The sequence below is a fragment of the Eschscholzia californica genome, unplaced genomic scaffold, assembly GCF_041429995.1.
Source record: "Eschscholzia californica isolate CP2 unplaced genomic scaffold, dmEscCali1.0.p SCAF_2, whole genome shotgun sequence".
In the NCBI taxonomy this organism is placed as follows: Eukaryota; Viridiplantae; Streptophyta; class Magnoliopsida; order Ranunculales; family Papaveraceae; genus Eschscholzia; species Eschscholzia californica.
Genome location: NW_028238309.1, coordinates 13822046 through 13839660, shown reverse-complemented (window position 1 = coordinate 13839660; position 17615 = coordinate 13822046). Strand labels below are relative to the sequence as shown.

Below are 17615 nucleotides of genomic sequence, written 5' to 3'. Positions count from 1 at the left end.
AATGGATTGTAAATTGATGAAAATAGTGAGTGAGTTTCCCCATTCTGCATTAATGATTGTGTTCCTTCTATGAGACTAGCCCTCTAGAAATTCAATACTTTGTTACATAAGAGCAAGTTCAACCTCAGCCTGTCTTAGGCCCTAAAATCCACTTTTTCACCCAAAATTTTCAGCCTCAGCTCAGCTCCTAAAAGTCAGCTCCAACCTCAGCCCCTCTTGGGACCCTTAAATTTGAATTTGAATTTTGAATTTTCCTCTTTTCTACCCACCCAACCACCATATTAAATTTCTTTACAACCTCTCTTTTTCTATAAATACAACTCTCTTTCTCTACAAACTCACATCAAACTCTATCTTTTTTTATTCTCTACAAATTTGGTGTACTTCATCTTCCATATTATTTTTTCTATACCCTCTATCTTTCTCTACAATGAAAAACAAATTTATTTTATTGAAAATGATGTTTGAAGAAGATGAATGGGCTGCAGAAATGGATGATAATGATGACCTCAGAATGTTAGAAAAAGTGGAAAAGAATGCTACACGAAAATGTTCTCGTCATGTTGGTTCGGTCATGGGTCACCAAACAATAGATCGTAATAGACAACTCGGTCATGAAACCATTATGAGAGATTATTTCAATGAAACTCGAATGTATGATGATACAATGTTTCGCACACGCTACAGGATGAATCGTGATTTATTTTTGCGTATTCTCAATGTCGTTGGGGAATACCGCCCCAAATTTACCGAAGGAATTGATGCAATGGGCCAAAAGGGATTGTCACCTCATCAAAAAATTACAGCTGTAATGAGGATGCTTTCATGTGGAGGTCTGACCGATTCACAAGACGAATATTGTCAGATTGGTAAGTCTATTGTCATTGAATCTTTAAGAGAATTTGTAATATGAGTCATCCATGTCTTCGGCCCTAGATACTTGAGGGATCCGAATGAGTCAGATATATCTAGTCTCCTAGCACTTGGTGAATCACAAGGATTTCCCGAAATGCTAGGGAGTATTGATTGTATGCATTGGGAATGGAGTAAATGCCCTTCGACATGGCACGGACCTTACACGGGCTATGTCAAAGCCCCAACTGTTATCCTAGAAGCAGTTGCATCGTCAGACCTCCATATATGGCATGCATTTTTTGGGATGTCTGGATCATGCAATCACATTAATGTTCTTGAGCGTTCACCAATTTCTGATAAACTGTTAATGGGTGAGAGCCCCCCAGTTAATTACGTAATTAATGGCACACAATATGATACGGGTTATTATCTTGCTGATGGGATATACCCTCCATAGAGTACCTATGACATCCCATATTTTTAAAGTTAGTTGAGGGACTATTTGACATTTGGGTCAAATCAAAAGAGGGGCTAAATCAGCAAAGAGTGCAATTTGGGGGGTATTTTGCAATACGGCCAAATGCAGGGACTTAATTGAAATTTCGGCTATTTGGGGAAAACTCAGAACCGACTTCTCTTGCATTCTTTCTCTGTTCGATTTTCATGAGAGGGTTAGGGTTTGAGTGGAAGAAAGTCGAAAACCAAGTGATTTGGGTTGATTTTCAAGGAGGATATCTTGTTTTTGTTGAATTAAAGTGTTGGGAAGTGATTGGAGCTAGTCTTTATAGATAATTTGGTAAGTAAAATTCCCTTTCTCTCTCTAGACCGAATTTCTTTTGAATTTGGTTGATGAAATCTTGTTTCTACTTCTAATTTATATTAGTTGCGATGAAATCATGAACAAGTAGAGTAAGAACAACTAAATCAAGTAAGAAATTATGGTTTTGATGATTTTATTGGCTTGTTCTTAAATTCTAGGGTTTGGGGTTTATGGAATTTTGGGTTTTCATGGTTCATATAGTTCTAGGGTTTATATGGTTGGGAATAAAGTAATTTTGGTGTATAAGTAACTTTAGAGAGATTATGTGATATAGGTTATCGATCGAACGACAACTCGAGGGACTGAATTAAACCTACTGTCCGAGCCAATCTGGGATTGATATGTTGCTCGTACGTACTTTCATAAAACACGAAAGTCGTAGCTTAGGTTGTTAGCTTTCCGAAAAGGTATGGTACAAGTCATTTCGATATCGGACGAAAGAATTATGACTGTTTTACCGAACAGTGCGCAGTTAGGAAAAAAATTCTGCTTTGTTGTTCGTATTTTTGCAAACTTCAAAGGCGATTCACTTGGATTTTGGGGAATACATCTAATGACTAAATGTTAAGGTTATAAGTCAGTTCAAACAGTGATTGATCGACCCCGATTGGGCATGATATGAAAGATAGAAGATCGATCGAAATTCGGTTAAGTCGAAGTCTTCCAAAGTTATCGTTTTGTTTTTTATGTTATGAGTTTTCATTGTTTTGTTTTATTTATCGTTTTTGTCGTGCAAGGTTCTTCGTTTAGAACCTAATGTTTCTATTCGGTGGTTTTGGTTATTCTTCCTTATCCCAGAGTATGCGAATGAGGAGGAATAAGGTCGTCTGGTAGGCGGGAGGTCTTTGGTGAGCAAGGACTGAGGTAGGGGTTCTGAATCCTTTATCCAGCATGGTTTTATAGATAATGAATATGCTAGATTATACAGTTATATATGCGCCATTATAACTAGAGTTTAGGTAGCATGAAACTCGATTTATGTGATGAATTGAAATATGCTTGAAATGTTTTGATGCGATATGAGAAATGTTTTCGAACTGATTTTACGATGATTGTGAACTATTGGGGATTTTCTTGTATTTACCCGACTGCGGATTATGTCAACCTACGGGCACGTAGCCATTGAGGGTAGGATGACATGTGGACACGGTTGTGATCCGTGTGAGACCGGTGAGGTGGGCGACACTAGTCATGAGACCTGTGGGAGTAGAGTGCTTCACTTGCTGGCCATTGGTGCTCGTGCCTCCAGTTCGAGGCTCAGGGACGTACTCCTGACCGCTCGTCTGGGAGGTGACATTGATTGGGAATCCCTCTGCTTTGTGTGTGATATGGCTATTGGTTGTTCCACTTCCGTGTTTGATAAGATAATGAATTGAATATGAATATTGGTTTTGATATACGAATGAAACTGATTTTGAAAGATCGCATTAGATGCATGACAGGGTACCGAAGAGAATGAGGTTCAGGTCCTTCCATGGGTATTGGGGGACGGCTCTCTTATTCGAACTCGGTGATCAAAAACTTATTTAGATACTTAAGGTATATATGTATCATGAGGTAAACTCTTCAATGATTGCGGAGTCCCTTAGTGGGAGAGGGGCTTACCGGCTAGGGGTAGGTCTCTTTCTCGAGGAGACGTAGTGCATTAGCTAGTGCCATAAATGGGCTGGTACTATCTAACGCACTCTAGGTTCTCCTGAGGAACTCTCCTCTTATTGGGAGCGCACCATGGGTGGGCAGCTAATCACTGCTATTGCTTGTTAGATTAAGGAAAACGTTTTGTATATAGTATATACAGTAACTGGTTTGATAACTCGTTTTGTCATGATGTTTACAACTTGTTAAATGAACCTTTGAAAATGTGATGGGTTTTGGATTGGTCTTCTACCAGAATAACTCGTGCCGGTGAGTATTCTGACCCCCTACTAGTTGTCAGTGTGCAGGTTCTTGGTTGTAGCCTCGAGGCGGAGTGTGTATTCCAGCCGGTGATCTTGTCTGACGAGGCTAGTGGAGTTATGTCGTTTTATATGGTTTTTTCTTTATTTCCAAGTTATGTATTTATTGCAGAAACCAAACTCTAATATGTATATACGTAAAACTTAGAGTTGTTTATAAGTTGTATCGGTGTTGTATGAGGCGTTTGTATGTTTGTGGTTCGGGTTTCGACCCGAAATTGAGTTGAGTTTGTTTAGCTTCCGCTTAATATTTTATTCTTGTTTATGCGAATGTATGGTTTGCATGACAGGTTTACAGGTGCGACCGGTTCGATTTACAGAGGAGACTCTGTCGGATTTTTGTCTCGTCTGTGAGTTGCCGGGGCGTGGTCGTGTCTATTTTGGGACACGGGGCGTCACAGTACCTTAGTCAAAACTATTTCTAATCCATGTGGCCCGAAAGAAGCATACTTTCCAAAAGACATGAGTCGGTTTGAAAAGATGTTGAACGAGCTTTTGGTGTACTGCAAGTTCGATGGAGAATTATTCGGGGACCGTCACGTTGGTGGGATGCAAAGACAATGAGTGATATCATGAAGCCGTGTATCATAATGCATAACATGATTATTGAAGATGAAGGACCAAATGCTACGAGCAATGTCGAGGGATGTGAAATGGGTCTGATACATCGCGGAGAATCTTTACCGGATGAATTGCTTGAACGTATTGGTCGAGTTAGAAGCTAGGAAATCCATACCCGATTGAAGGAAGATCTTGTTGAACACTTGTGGAATACGAGATCTAACGATGACAATGAATAGATTTTGGTCGTTAGATTATCAAAAATGTATTTTGGATCGTTGGATTATCAATGTAAACGTTTGATTATTAATGGGTCATAATCATCTTTTAAAAAAATACTTATTTTTTTAATAATATTTGTTTAAAAAAAAAATTGGACCGTTGGATGTGATCCAACAACCAAATCTGGTCGTTGGATCACATCTAACAGCTGGATTGGAAGCCCCAACATGACCGTTGGGGACCTCCTCAGCGTTCAGTTGCCCTTAATTAAGGGTCTGCTGGGGTTGGACCTGAGGGAGGGGCTCTAAATTTGAATTTACAGCCCTCCAGCCCTAAGTTGGACTTGCTCTAATATGTTGAGCCCATTCTCATACTCATACTCGCGCATCGAGCATATCATTTTTGTGTGACTTTTATTTGGGTACATGTATCTGTGAGCTTGAAGCCGAGGCGAACATATTAGGATGAAGATCAAAGTTTTGTTTTCTCATAACTGAATGGTTCTTATGATGGTTAGCCACGTGCACCTCGAGTGAATTATAACTAGTAAAAAGATTTTTAACATTTATATGATGTGGTTAAATTTTAGATTGAAAATGTGAGTCTAGTAGCAGTTTTAGCTTCACCATATTATACAAATGGTAAAAATCCCTTCACCAGTAATATTGACTTGAAGAGCATATGACTAATTTCAAAAAAAAAAAACATGTGACTAGTACCCTAAGTACCACTTGAGTTCCTAATAAATATATTTTTATTCGAGTTCAACCTCATAGATATAAGCTCTGAAATAAAAGTCACACAAGTTAATGTGTGAGTGTGATTATGGGAACAAACTCAACATATCAGCTAAAAATGGTTAAATTAGAGGACTGATCTTATAGATGGAACATAACCGCTAGTGCAGAACGAAAAATTGACTCTTCTTTTTTAATTTACAATCTAACTTCTAAGATCTAATTTCTCTAACTTCTAAGATCCCCTTCATGATGGTATATATCTCAATAGTATAGTTCAATCTCAAACAAAACTTCCATTTGTTCTTTCTTTCAAATATGTTCTTTTCAAAATTAGGTTTCTTGCCCCCAAAGAAAATTAACAAAAGCGCTAGTGCACTTACTGGTGCACTGGTATACATATATGTGCTTAACAAAACTTACCACAAAAGACAAACTTTCACACACAATCTCGACCCAAATGAATTCTTGACAAAAGTACGGACTCTCTACAAAAACTAAAAGGCTATGTAACACTAGAATGTTTTTCGTAAATTGTAGAATGCTTGTTGCACAAGTTTCTACTCCATTCATAAACGTATTTCTCCATACCTAAATGGGTTCATTGCATGATGCACGCTTGTGGTTGGTAAGTTAGTCACATCTTCCACATACTCTCTTCTCTTTTGGAAAGTTCCCAATACTTTTAATCCGAGTAGAGTGTGATTTATTTGGTATTTCTTCGTCAAAGGGGGAAGAGTCATGGTGTCTACATCATACTCCTTCAGTTCCAAATTGAATGACCTAATTTCCTTTTTAGGTTGTCCCATTTTTGTATACCATTTCTAAAAATAAATAAAAAATAACTTTTTGCCCTTTCCAATTATATCCATTACTATAAATTTAAGAGTTAATTCCTATATGGCCCCCTACTTTGTGACCAACTTCCTTTATGGCCCCATTTTTTCGTAAATTCAAATATGGCCCCCTATTTTCATGGAAATGTCCTAACTACCCTTCCTTTAAATCTTTTTTCAAAATAAAATCAAAAAAACAAACATAATTCCACCTCACTTCCCTCTCCACCACTTATCTCTCTCCACCTCACCTCTCTTCCCAAATCATCTTTCTCTCTCTCCAACTCAGCTCTCTTCCCAAATCATCTTTCTCTCTCTCCAACTCACCTCTCTCTCTCTCTCCACCTCACTCTATCTTCTCCGATGAAGGTCGTCGGCCTGAAAATTTTCCGGCCAGCGACCTTCAACCTAAAAAAAAAAAAAAATTTTTTTTTTTTTTACTCTCATCTCCCTCTCTCTCTAAAAACTCCGGCGAAGGGGGTTCCCTTCGCCGGAGTACGGGTCTGTTGAAGAACAGACCCGATCTGGTCTGTTGAAGAACAGACCCGTACTCCGGCGAAGGGAACCCCCTTCGCCGGAGTTTTTAGAGAGAGAGAGAGAGAGAGATGAGAGTAAAAAAAAAAATATTTTTTTTTTTTTAGGTTGAAGGTCGCCGGCCGGCGACCTTCATCGGAGAAGATAGAGTGAGGTGGAGAGAGAGAGAGGTGAGGTGGAGAGAGAAAAAGGTGAGTTGGAGAGAGAGAAAGATGATTTGGGAAGAGAAGTGAGGTGGAGAGAGATAAGTGGTGGAGAGGGAAGTGAGGTGGAATTATGTTTGTTTTTTTTTATTTTATTTTGAAAAAAGATTTAAAGGAAGGGTAGTTAGAACATTTCCATGAAAATAGGGGGCCATATTTGAATTTACGAAAAAAAGGGGGCCATAAAGGAAGCTGGTCACAAAGTAGGGGGCCATATAGGAATTAACTCTAAATTTAACAACAACTTCATTTAAAAGTAAGTTAAACTTTTTTTATTGTAATTAATGAGGGTACAATTGGAAAAATCATGTTATTCTTTATAATCAAACTCTAATTAATGATGTTCCCTTAAACAGTTGAGTTTTCAAAATAGGTCATTCATTTTGGGAATGAGGGAGTATGACTTTGGTCTCATTAAATGTACAAACCGGGAGTATGACTTTGGTCTCATTTTCTAAATTAACTAATTATTTATTTACAAAAATAACCATGCCACATAAGTAAATAAGATAAGTTTAGAGTTTTGCATTGGAGACACAAAAAATTTGAGGATCTTTATTGACTCCACCTAGGAGTGAGAATCTCAATTGGAACTTGACACATAGGATGAATAGAGATTTTTTTGAGTTTTGCATTGGAGATGCTCTGAAATAGAAAATCTAGAAAGCCATAGAAATTTGCGAAGAAGGAAGGAGTGGAGATTTTATGGAGATATTCAAATTGAGAGTTGGGTTAATATTGGCTGGAGATTGGATATTTTATGGAGAAGGAAGGTGGAGATGATTTACATCTTTCTCTTATTATCAATCTTGATAGTAGAGAGATTGAGAAAGAAATTTGAAGATTATATTATTGTGTGAGAAAGAAATTTGAAGATTATATTATTGTGACAATCAAAGATGAAATTGGAGAGAGCAAGGATTCGTTTTCACAGAGAGATGAAATCAGGGGCAAGATATTAACAGCAAAGAGGAATTTGATCAAGATTTCTTTGGGAGAGAGAGTGGAGACTGGTCGGATGAATCTAGAGAGAGAGGGAAGATATTTTCTATCTCTAGAAATTTAAACAGAGAGAGACAACCACTGATATGGGAATTTTCGGTTTTTCTTCCTCTACCTCTATAAAACAGGGAGCTCGTCGTCAGGACATCTTATCTCATCTTTGGTTTCTAACAGAGAGCTTGGCTGGAACAAAGCTATGTTCTTCTTCTTCTCTCCAGAGCTTCAATGGTATAATTTTAGAGAGAGAGAGAGAGAGAGTTGAACAGAGTTGTTTTCTTTCTTTTTCCTTGCTAAATTTCTAGTGAGTTAGAGAGGGAGAGAGGTTATTGCTATTGAATGTTGAGAGAGATTGTTGCTAGAGAGAGGGAGAGAGAGAGAGAATTTTTAGTGAGAAGAGAATAGGGCATTACAACAGTCCTCTTTCTTTATTTACTTTAATTTTTCAGAAATTGTTCATAGAGAGAAAAGGAATGAGAAAAACAGAGAAATAATGTTATGTATTGTCTCTCATTTGTTCTTCATCTTCCTTTGTTTGTTTTATTAAAAGAATTTCAGATATTGATTTATAGAGAGAGAGGGAGAGAGAAACAGAGACCTATTAGTCTTTTTGTGAAAGAGAGATTAAAGAGAATGCAATATATTGAATTTTCTTTGTCTTTGTGAGAGGGACTCGGAAAATAATTCATCACATTCCTCCATAATCGTCTGTCATCACCATCAACAAGAAATCTATCATTGTGGTGACCTCTTTTCTTACTCTTCTCTTGATACTAATTTTTGTATTGATACTCTTCTTTATGATTTCTTTGATGAAAGATGTCTAGCTAACTTTCTTTGACTAGGGTTTTCGATGAAGTTTTGACATATGGTTTTGATAATATTTTCATGTCTAATATCTTAATGTGCTTTAATTGTAGTAATATTAAATTCTAGGTTTTGATATACTAAGATTTTTTAATTAGCTATGCTTTTGATTTGATGGTTCATGTTTAGATTAAATTCTTTAATGAATCATGCTTATAAATTGATAGTTAATAGTTGCGACTTCGATAATTTACAACTTTGAATTTAAACTTTAGGTGTATTCAGCTTCAACTAGACAATTTTCTGGGGTTCGGTATGATAGGTTACCGGAACTTGAGTAATAAGAGAATATATGCTTGATTAGGTTGTCGTTAGTATGTGTTAAAATGGATTCTAAAAACCTAAGTTATCTCCCCCATTGATCTGTTCACTTCCGTTATTCGTTTTATTATTTTATTCGTTCTAATATTTTATCACCAAAAATCAATTTTCGAAGAAAACATTTTAGTTCTAAGTTTTAGAATAGGTTTCACTTAGTCCCTGCGGATCGACCCGGTCTTACCGGAATTTTTACTTGACGCCCGTATACTTGCGGGTGTAGACCTTTTAGGATAATCTTTTAGGCCCATCATGAGCATCACCAAGATCACTAATAATCCACCTAATAGTTTCATATGCACATGATTAAACAATATCTTTTTAAATATAGGAGCAACCAATTTTAAATTTTCAACAGAATTATCAAATGTAACTGCATCAATTTCTGGACAATTTCGAGCAAGAAGTTTTAGTAGTTTAATGAAACTACCTGGATTTTGTGAAGTTTCAGATTCATCATTTTCGTTAAACACCAATCCTTGTTCTAATAGATACCGAGCAACCTCTATGGTAGCATTTAAATGGGTGCAGTATGATATTTGAGTTTGCTCGGAATGTCTATCTAATGCCCGTTTATGGCAGATGAGTTGAAGTTTATAGGGTTTAAGGTAGATAAATTGAATTTTATAAAGTGTAATGTAGTTGAATTGAATTTTATAGGAATTTAAGATATATTAATTGAATAATTTCAATATATAAAAGTTAAAATACAGCTCCTACACGCCCAGAGTGCAATGTCTTACCCGCTAAGCCAACATTTAATTGATGTCATCTATACACACCATTAGATATATATAGGCTCTCTCATAAAAAAATTAGATATATATAGGCATAAACACATAAATAACAAAAAAATACTTAAAATGTTTATAGAGGGACTCAAACACATGCCCTCACAATTACAATCGCACCCCGACTAGCGTTTTAACCATTTAGTCAAGGGCTTCTTTGTGTCAAACTAATACATCAGAACATACATTATATACACCTATATATATAAAAAAAAAAGAGGTAATTTCTAGAAAGGTCAAAATAATATTGAAAATGAGTAGGAAAGCACAAAACATTTGAAAATTATTATTCAGGTCAAAAAGTGTGCAAATACTAAAATACCCCTTTTTGTCATTTTGTGTAACAAAATTCTTTTATTTTTCTTCAAAATTTAAATCGATATAACTTTTGTTTGAGATGTCGGATTTCTATAAAAATTATATATTTAGAAATGATTTTTCATTAGCTTTCTAACAAGATCCACTTTCAATACCTTTTTCCAAAAAAAAAAAAACCAGAAAAAAACAGCGTTTTTTTCCTTTACGTTTTTCTGCAAACATGTTTGCGAAAATCTGTTATGCAAACGTGTTTGCGAAAATCTGTTATGCAAACGTGTTTGCAAAGATCTCTTATGCAAACGTTTTTTAAAAGATCTGTTATGCAAACGTGTTTGCAAAGATCTGTTATGCAAACGTGTTTGCAACAATCTGTTATGCAAACGTGTTTGCAACAATCTGTTCTGCAAACGTGTTTCCAACAATCTGTTATGCAAACGTGTGTTTGCATAATGTAAACTGCAAACTGTGTTTACATTATGAGAGAAAATAAGTTTGCGTGGAGAGAGAGGAGAACTCTTGATGTTATATAGTAATTGAGAGATGAAATGAGGAAATAAGACGTTCTATAAATCTTTGGTATAACTTAAGATTACATAACAGTAGAGATAATACATGATAATCTTCGTGGTACCTTAACAAAAAAAAAACATATAGCGTTCGCCATAACCGAGAAACTTCCATCACGAAAGAAAAATAATTACCCATCCAAAAGCGAATTACATTACTTAGCCACTGCCTTTGCTTCTAAACTATATCGTTGTGTTTTGGTGGCTTCTCTTGTCATGTCTAATCTTCAAACTCAAAGCCAGTGGCATTGTGAAATGGAATTAGGCTTCAAGTACCACCAAAGATCAAGCTAGCTTGAAGTCTCTGAAAACAAATCCAACGATTTTTCGCCCATAAAACAATTCCATAGGATGTAAAGGCATCATATTTGGTGTTGGATGGATTCCTAATACTACAGTTAATCCGCAACCCTGTTCAATACAAAATAAAATATATTATTAAGGCATCATCAAACTCATCTTTGTTTTCAACCTTCTCTTCTTTCTTCTGTTCAGCTGCAACTGATGCTGCACCACCACCATAGGCGGCAACAGTTATGGAAGCACCGCCACCACTGCCGCAACTGACTGAAGCCAACTTCTCCCTTCCAGATGCAAAGCTCTGCTATATCTTTACCATTAACTTCAGAAAGTAAGACAATATGATTTCAATTCTGTAATCATCAACTTCAGCTCCAACTACAACACAAAACCAAATATTCAACTTTCAGAACATCTCTAAAAATTGCTTTATTCAACCTGATATACAAATTACCATTGTTGAACTCTGTAACCATTACCAATAACCAAAATTGTGACATAGTTTGATAAGGTAACATAGAAAACTATGAAAAGATACAGAATATCCACACCTCAACAAAGACAACAAACATAATAGATCACCAACACTCCCAAACAACACAATAATACAATTAACAAGCTTAGCAATTCATGACAAGTTTAGATACCCTCAATTGTGGTTTCTTGTCATGCACAATGAACACATCTTGTATTGACAAAATGAGTTGATGCCCCATTTTGAATGCGGAAATAGATCAATCACATAAAAAAAACTACTCCATGGTCTCTTACTCTACACTCCAAAACCACACAAACTATGAAAGCAACAAAGTTCTTGCTTCTAGTCTAAAATCTAACATAGAATGCAGGTAAAGGCGTTTCAACAAGACCTATCAATTTTTGCATTTTGTCGTTAATTTCGAATCAAACATCAGCAATACCTTCACTAATTCAGGAATACCCACGACCAAGCTTACATCTTAGATGATTTACAAAATTTTGCACAATCAAAAAATCAGAGCTATCAAAAAAACATAACTGGGATCACCATCTCTACTACTAATTCAATAGAAATAACTCTTTCATCTTAATCTGTTCCTAGGGTTTTGAAAATTAAAGGAAGACGAGGCACTTCATCTCGAGAAAGAAGACCAAGTGTTAGGTTAACCATTTGAAGATATTTCGTACCTGAAATTGATGAAAAAGTATGGGGGTTTGTATGTATATCGAAGATACATGGGGTTTGAAGCCTTGCAACTAAGAAATAAGATTTCATCGTCATCTTCAATTTGAGTGTTCCTGAGATCAGATTGAGGAGAGTGATTTGATGGTGTAGAGAGAGAGAGAGAGAAATTAAGGATAGTAGTTGATAGTAGAACTAGTAGGGTTAGTGAAGGGATGAAGGGCGTCGGTGTAGAGATCTCCAAAGTCATCATCGTTGTCCTCCATGAAAGACATGATGAAGAAGAAAGACATGATGAAGAATATAGCAGATGGAGATAAAGGGATTTGGGGGGTGTTGGTGTAAGGGCAATTTGGGAACTAAAAAAAAAGAGAATGACCTGATTAATAATTATGTATATTATTTTAAACCTAATAAGTCTTTAACCTTAAGATTTTGATAGTTTATAGTTAATAGAAAAAAATGATAGCTTTTTTAGCTATTATGATAATATTTTGACCCCAACAAGTCATTTTCCCAAAAAAAAAAAAGTTTTACTACTATTTCTTTTTTTTTTTGGAGGATCTAGGGGTTGCGGCCACACCTCCATGGATCCCTCCCTGTCAATGTCCCAAAAAGTGTAAGAACCAAGTTTTTTTTTTTTTTTAACAAGATAACATCTATTGATTAGGATTTAAACCACATACAGAGATGTTACAATGTGATGAGGAGCAGTTAGGAAAACATAACGAAACACAAATGTTGGTTTTCCTAGAGTTTGTAGCAAGATTATGTGCCATGCTATTAAACTTCCTATTTACAAACAAAAAGTTATAATTTTCAAAAGAAGAAACCATGCTCCTAGCTTCCTTCAAAACGTGTTTAGACGTCCAGTGGGTAGTATTCTTCCTGCCTTTCAAAAAGTTTGTGACATTCAAAGAGTCACCTTCAAAAAGAACCTTTTTCACACCATGCTCTATTGCCCAACGAATCCCTAGTAGGCAGGCCTTGCTTTCTCCCTCATCTACTGTTCTGCTGGAGGTAAGGAGTGATTCCTTGGCAAGCTGGGTACCTGTTTCATCAGAGATGACAATAGCAATGCAAGTTACTAGTGTGTTCTTATCCCATGAAGCATCATAATTGATTTTAACATATCCATGTGGGGGTGGACACCATTGTGTTAAGGTTGAGGGTTGGTCTAAGCTGTAAGTTTTGAGGTTTATAGTTTGAATGCTCAGAAAGCTCCTAATAGTAGAGATGAGGTGTTCCTGGTTGAAAGTGCTTCCCTTGAAGATGATATCGCATCTGGCCTTCCAGAGGTGCCAAAGGACAGTTGAAAGAGTCTCAAGCATAGTAAGAGAGTTGCTATGCTGAGTTTGACTATCCTGGCTATGTATCTTCTTGAACCATTCCTCAAAACTATCAGTTGCTCCAAGATGGCTGATGGTAGGGACAAAAAACTGAACTATATCTGTTGTTACCTTGCACTCTTGGGTGAAGTGGATGGGATTTTCAGAAGATAATTTGCAGAGAGGGCAGAGAGGGTTGATACTATCCATATACTTTGTTAGCACTGAATTAAGAGGAAGGATATTATGAAATAATTTCCACAGGAACAATAAAATTCTAGGATGAATTCTGAGTTTCCAAAGCATTTTCCAGGTCTCTGAAGAGGAAGAGACAGTGGTGGGATGAGTGTGAATCAGTTTCTTATATAGAGTGGAAACTGCAAATTTTCCATTATGGGAGAGATTCCATTTTTGAGTATCCATAGTGGAAGTAAGTGGGATAGACAGAATCTTGGTTATAATGTCTTGAGGAAATAAGAGGTTCAGTACATCCTGGTTCCAAGTCTGGTTAGGGGATATAAGCTGTGAAACCATAGTGTATCCTAAGTCATTTTGTGGTGAGCCTAGTTGTTGGACCCCAGGAATCCAAGAGCTATGCCAAATATTGATTTGTTGCCCATTTCCTACCTCCCAAGAGGTATTCTGATCTACCAGTGCCTGGTTTTTTGCTATATTCTTCCAAACCCAAGAAGCATTTGATGGACAATTTAGCTGACTATTGGACTTAAAATGGTACTTATCTTCAAGGAATTTGACCCAAGTTGCTTCTCCCTTGGTTCTTATTTCCCAGTTGAGTTTACTTATGAGAGAAATGTTATCCATGGTTATGTTTCTAAAGCCCAATCCTCCTAATGCTTTTGGTGTGCTGATAGAGTTCCAATTTTTCAAGTAGAGGTTTCTTTCTCCTGTTTTGTTTCCCCACCAGAAATCTCTCTGCAGAGATGTTATGGTATTCTTAATCTTACAAGGAAGATTAAAAATAGCCATCTGATATCTTGGGGCAGCAGCCAAGGAGGATTTTATAAGTTCTCCTCTGCCTGCCTGAGATAGAAGGTTTCTTTTCCAACCACTAAGTTTTTTCCTAAGATTTCAATAATAGGAAGGAAAGGTTTGATTTTGGATTTACCAATAAATATATTTGTTCCAAGATAAGGATCTTGATTGTTGATGTTCTTTACCTTCAAAATTCTTGAAACAATTTTGCAATGCCTGTGATGAGCATTTGCACTGAAGAAAATACCACTTTTATGAAAGTTAACCATTTGACCTGAAGCTGAGCCAAAGAGATGCAGAAGTTTTTGGAGATTGAGGACAGTAGGGATATCCATTTTGAGAAATAAAAGGCAATCATCTGCAAAAAGAAGGTGAGAAATGATGGATGAGGAATTTGCAAGTTTAAAGCCTTGAATCTCTCCTTTAGTTTGGGCTTCATGAAGCATTCTTGTGAAAGCTTCCATGCAAATTATGAATAGGTAAGGGGAGAGAGGATCTCCCTGCCTAAGACCTCTAGTTGGTTTGAAAGTGGGTCCTGGGATTCCATTGAGCAATATGGATGTGGTGGAGGTTGATATGCATTGGGAAATGATATTACAAAAAGAGTTTGAAAAGCCTAACTTTGAGAGAATTTTGAGCAGAAAGCTCCACTCGATTCTATCAAAAGCCTTGCTCATATCTAGTTTCAATCCAAGATACTTCTGTTTTCCTTTTTGAGTTTTCATAGAATGTGCAATTTCTGAAGCTAAAAGGATGTTATCTGACCCATGTCTGCCAGGGACAAAGGCACTTTGGAAAGGACTGATGAAAGTGTCTAAGAGAGGTTTGAGTCTGTTTGCAATAAGTTTTGATATGATTTTGTATGTTGTGTTGCATAAACTTATTGGCCTAAAGTCAGAAGGAGAGACAGGACTAGTAGTTTTTGGAATGAGAGCTATGTGAGTTTCATTTATCTCAGGTGCAATGTGACCATGTTGGAAGAAGCTAATAACCATTTGTACTATGTCTGATGAAACTACATCCCAATTTTGATGAAAGAAGGAGGGGGAGTATCCATCTGGCCCTGGAGATTTGTCTGCTTTCAGTTGATGAACTGTTTGCTCAATCTCTTCTAAAGTTGGAATAGAGGTAAGAATATTGTTATTACTTTCTGTTATGACAGGGTGAAATAGGTCCTCTATTTGTGTTGAGGGGGTTATATTCTGAGTGGAGAGGATCTTTGCAAAATGTGACTGAAGAATCTGTTCCATCTCATTACTTTCAACAACCCAATTACCTGTCTCATTTCTCAGACCCTTGATTCTATTATTTCTTGCTCTAGAGGAGGCTAAGGCATGAAAGAATTTTGTATTCCTATCCCCTAAAGTGATGTACTTATCTCTAGATTTTAATTTCCAGAATTTTTCCTGTTTATCTAGAAGTGAGTTGAGATGCTGAAGGAGTCTCGTGTACTGAGAGCTATCTTTACACTTTTCTAAGAGAGTTGAATGTTGTTTGATTTCAGATAGGAGAGCATTATAGTGATTCCTGTCCCATTGTTGAAGAAGAGGTTGAAGCTCAATCAATTTGTTGTGAGTTTTAACAGTAGGAGGAGAATTATTTCTTCTACTCCAGTGGTCAGTAATGATAGAGGCACATTCTTTATCATCATACCACATTGGATTGTACCTAAAAGGCTTTTTGGCAGGTATGTGAGTTGTGCTTGTGGTGAGCAGGATTGGGTGATGATCAGACCCTAGTCTTTGTAGATGGTTGACAACTGATGAAGGGTATGAATTAAACCATAGTTGATTTACCATAGCTCTGTCTAATAATTGTTGAACCAGAGTATGATCAGAGTGATTGTTGGTCCAGGTGAATGGTGATCCAACATAAGGAGTCTCCATTAACCCCAAGCCTAGGATAGGAGAGGTACAATTTGATATCTGCCTGTCAGATAATGAGTTGCCTCCAACCTTCTCTGTTGGATGGAAGATGATGTTTAGATCTCCTATTAATAGTTGAGGTTGATCTGAGAGATTTAAGTTATCCATATAAACTCCAAAATTTGTCCAGAATTCCACTTTATTTGCACTATTTGGTTGCCCATACATGAATACCAGATATATGGGATTGCTATTATGAGGAGTATAGGCTGTGACATGAATCCAGTTCTCATTTTGATGGATAATGTTTACTCTAAATGAACTATTAAAAGCAAGAACTAATCCCCCACTTTGTCCAATTGGGGATTGAATAATGAAATTGTCATAACAGAGGGATGAGATTATATTTGTGACAAAAAGATCACTCTGTTTAGTTTCCGAGAGAAAGAGGAAGTCTGGTTTGTGAGTCCTAACTAGATTTTTTAAGTGAAATTTGGTGACTCTTCCTCCTAAACCTTGGCAATTCCAGCTCATAATCGAGAGGGGATATATTAAAGACATATTGTGAAGAATTAAACAGCAAGAAAATTGGAAGAAACAAGTAAAATCTAAGTCAGTATGATCATGTAGGATATATGAAAGAAGTTTTGTGTATACCTGCTCTGTTGTTGTAGGTTGGGTGCTTGTTTGACCATTTGTGGTTTCCTGACTTTGATTCACAGTAACTTCTCCACTTTGATGAGCTATATTGATTATACCCTGATTGTTCTGAATCGAATTTTGAACTTCTGACTGAGGTGAGCTGATTTGGTTGCTTAATTTGATAGACATTTTTGGTTTTTGACTCCTATACTTTTTTGGCTTAGGAATTGCTTTATGGTGATCTAATCCCTTAGCAGAAGCCCCATATAATTGATCGAAGTTTATATCAGCAAAGGTAGTGGGAATATGAGGGATATCATTTGCAGAAAAAGGAGCACATGAAAAAGGCTTGTCTATCCCAATGGAAGTGAATGTTCCCGAACTAAAATCCGAGGTCCAAGGGGACTCCAGGTGATTGACAGAGGAGTTATCTTTATGCTGCTTCCAGAGTTGCTCAAGACCTTCTAAAAAAGAGTCCGTATCCTCAAATGTAGTTGCTTTCACCAAGCTTTCATCACTCAAAACTTTCCTTTTCTCCCTGATGTCTAGATGAGAGAAGTCTAAAACTTTCATCTTTTCTTTACCTTTATCTGTAGGGTGTGAAAGATTCTGGTGATGGGGTTCCTGGGTGGGTCCTGGCTCATTGATACGAATACCTGGACCACGTATGGGAACAGGCTGCTTTTTGAGAAATTGCTTGGTCCAATTGGGTGAGATATGATGAGGAATGGGGTGCAAGGATC

General features: G+C 36.7%; 2 protein-coding genes and 2 long non-coding RNA genes across 4 annotated transcripts; 2 read left to right on the top strand and 2 right to left on the bottom strand.

Annotated features, from left to right (window-relative positions):
- Positions 1 to 457: 457 nt before the first annotated feature.
- LOC147556387 (uncharacterized) lies at positions 458 to 1312 on the top strand. The gene is made up of 2 exons (XM_086658625.1): positions 458 to 869; positions 963 to 1312. The coding sequence occupies exons 1-2, from the start codon at positions 458 to 460 to the stop codon at positions 1310 to 1312; spliced, it is 762 nt and encodes a 253-aa protein (XP_086514751.1).
- Positions 1313 to 1494: 182 nt separating this feature from the next.
- LOC147556386 (uncharacterized) lies at positions 1495 to 3871 on the top strand. The gene is made up of 3 exons (XR_015235339.1): positions 1495 to 1651; positions 2474 to 2539; positions 3605 to 3871. It is a non-coding gene; the product is annotated as an uncharacterized LOC147556386 (long non-coding RNA).
- Positions 3872 to 10564: 6693 nt separating this feature from the next.
- Positions 10565 to 12253, bottom strand: LOC147556385 (uncharacterized). Its single transcript, XR_015235340.1, has 2 exons — positions 12050 to 12253; positions 10565 to 11260 (listed from the first exon to the last, which is right to left on the bottom strand). It is a non-coding gene; the product is annotated as an uncharacterized LOC147556385 (long non-coding RNA).
- Positions 12254 to 12717: 464 nt separating this feature from the next.
- On the bottom strand, positions 12718 to 17445 carry LOC147556384 (uncharacterized). Its single transcript, XM_086658624.1, has 4 exons — positions 16888 to 17445; positions 14551 to 16656; positions 12970 to 14413; positions 12718 to 12836 (listed from the first exon to the last, which is right to left on the bottom strand). The coding sequence occupies exons 1-4, from the start codon at positions 17443 to 17445 to the stop codon at positions 12718 to 12720; spliced, it is 4227 nt and encodes a 1408-aa protein (XP_086514750.1).
- Positions 17446 to 17615: the final 170 nt, after the last annotated feature.